General features: G+C 42.1%; 1 protein-coding gene across 2 annotated transcripts in view; it reads right to left on the reverse strand.

Moving 5' to 3' along the window:
* Positions 1-486, reverse strand: part of rdm1 (RAD52 motif containing 1) — a 6,556-nt gene extending 6,070 nt beyond the window's left edge. For both annotated transcript variants that reach the window (XM_014023191.1, XM_014023190.1), the window contains exons 1-2: positions 430-486; positions 131-237 (exon numbers count right to left, since the gene is read on the reverse strand). In XM_014023191.1, the coding sequence (XP_013878645.1) occupies positions 131-232 (102 nt within the window). In that variant the 5' untranslated portion in view covers positions 233-237; positions 430-486. The remainder of the gene's footprint in view (positions 1-130; positions 238-429) is intronic.
* Between the last annotated feature and the right edge of the window lie 759 nt (positions 487-1,245).

Consider the following 1,245-nt stretch of genomic DNA (forward strand, 5'->3'; position numbering starts at 1 on the left):
AATTGGTTTCCTGCTGACAAACAAACAAGAAATGAGAAACGAAACCATTTAAAACAAAGTTAATAGTTTTCACAAGAACTGGTCCCTCAGGTCCAGTTTCTGGTTCCGGACCTGGTCCAGATGGACTTACATGGATCTGAGCCTCCGTCAGAACCGGCTGAATGTCCCACACGAACASGGACTTGTTGTTCTCCACCGGGACCCGGAACTCCAGGATGTCCTCCACGTCCATCCCCGCTGCAGAGCAACACAAACCGGACTGCGCTGACAAATCTCAATATTTAATTTTGTTTGGGTCGCAGCAGAACGTGTCTCGGAATCGAACGGGATTTACAACAGTTTTATCGTTTCAGAGGGTCACCTGAACACTTCGGCATTACATTTAATCATCAACACTGATTGAAAAAATATGTAGGAAAGCAGTTTTACYTCGGACGTTTCAAATCCACGACAGGAGTCTTGAAAAAGCGCACTCACAAATTTTACCGCGCTTCCGGTTTGAGGCGGGGTCTCCACCGACTGACCAATCAGGACACGATTAACTTAATGCGTGTGATGCAAAATACGTGTAAATTTCTTGAGTCCAAAATTGACAGACGAGGTTTAATTCTTTTGGGGTTTTTTTTTTTTGGAGATACAAATGTGACGTTTAGTGTGTGATAATTTTGTGAAACCATCTTTTTGTTTTGTTTTATTTTATTTTGTTTTATTTTGTTTTATTTTATTTTATTTTATTTTATTTAAACGGTTTTACTCAATGACCCATTTCTAGGAGTATACTGGTATATAGGTCAGTGGTTTTATACTAGCCGGTGTTACCCGGACCAATATGGTGGACCTGATGCGGTAATCGTTTTCCCTGCTTTTTTCACGAACAGAAAGCGAATCCGGAAACTGAAAGGCGCTCGTGACGTCACCACAAAAAAAAACTCCAACAAACGAGGAAGGGAGAAAACAGAAAACTGCTTCAGGGGTGCAGACATCTGTTAACACAATCAGGACCTTTTCCCGAGCTGCAGAACTTCAATTATATTTGAACCAATGTGAACTGCAGCCCCTGTCCCTGAAACAGGACCACTGACACGGCCACTGACCGCGCTTGGTGAGAATTTTAGGCGCCATCTTGTGAAGAGCTAGGTGCACCAGTCTGCACTGTTTACATGTGGAAGATAAGGCTGCATTTGTATCTCCTTATGCAAATATTATATTTGTATAAGGCTCTCCTTATATTTCCATGTCCATATA

This window comes from Austrofundulus limnaeus, unplaced genomic scaffold (genome assembly GCF_001266775.1).
Source record: "Austrofundulus limnaeus strain Quisiro unplaced genomic scaffold, Austrofundulus_limnaeus-1.0 Scaffold358, whole genome shotgun sequence".
NCBI classification, from domain to species: Eukaryota; Metazoa; Chordata; class Actinopteri; order Cyprinodontiformes; family Rivulidae; genus Austrofundulus; species Austrofundulus limnaeus.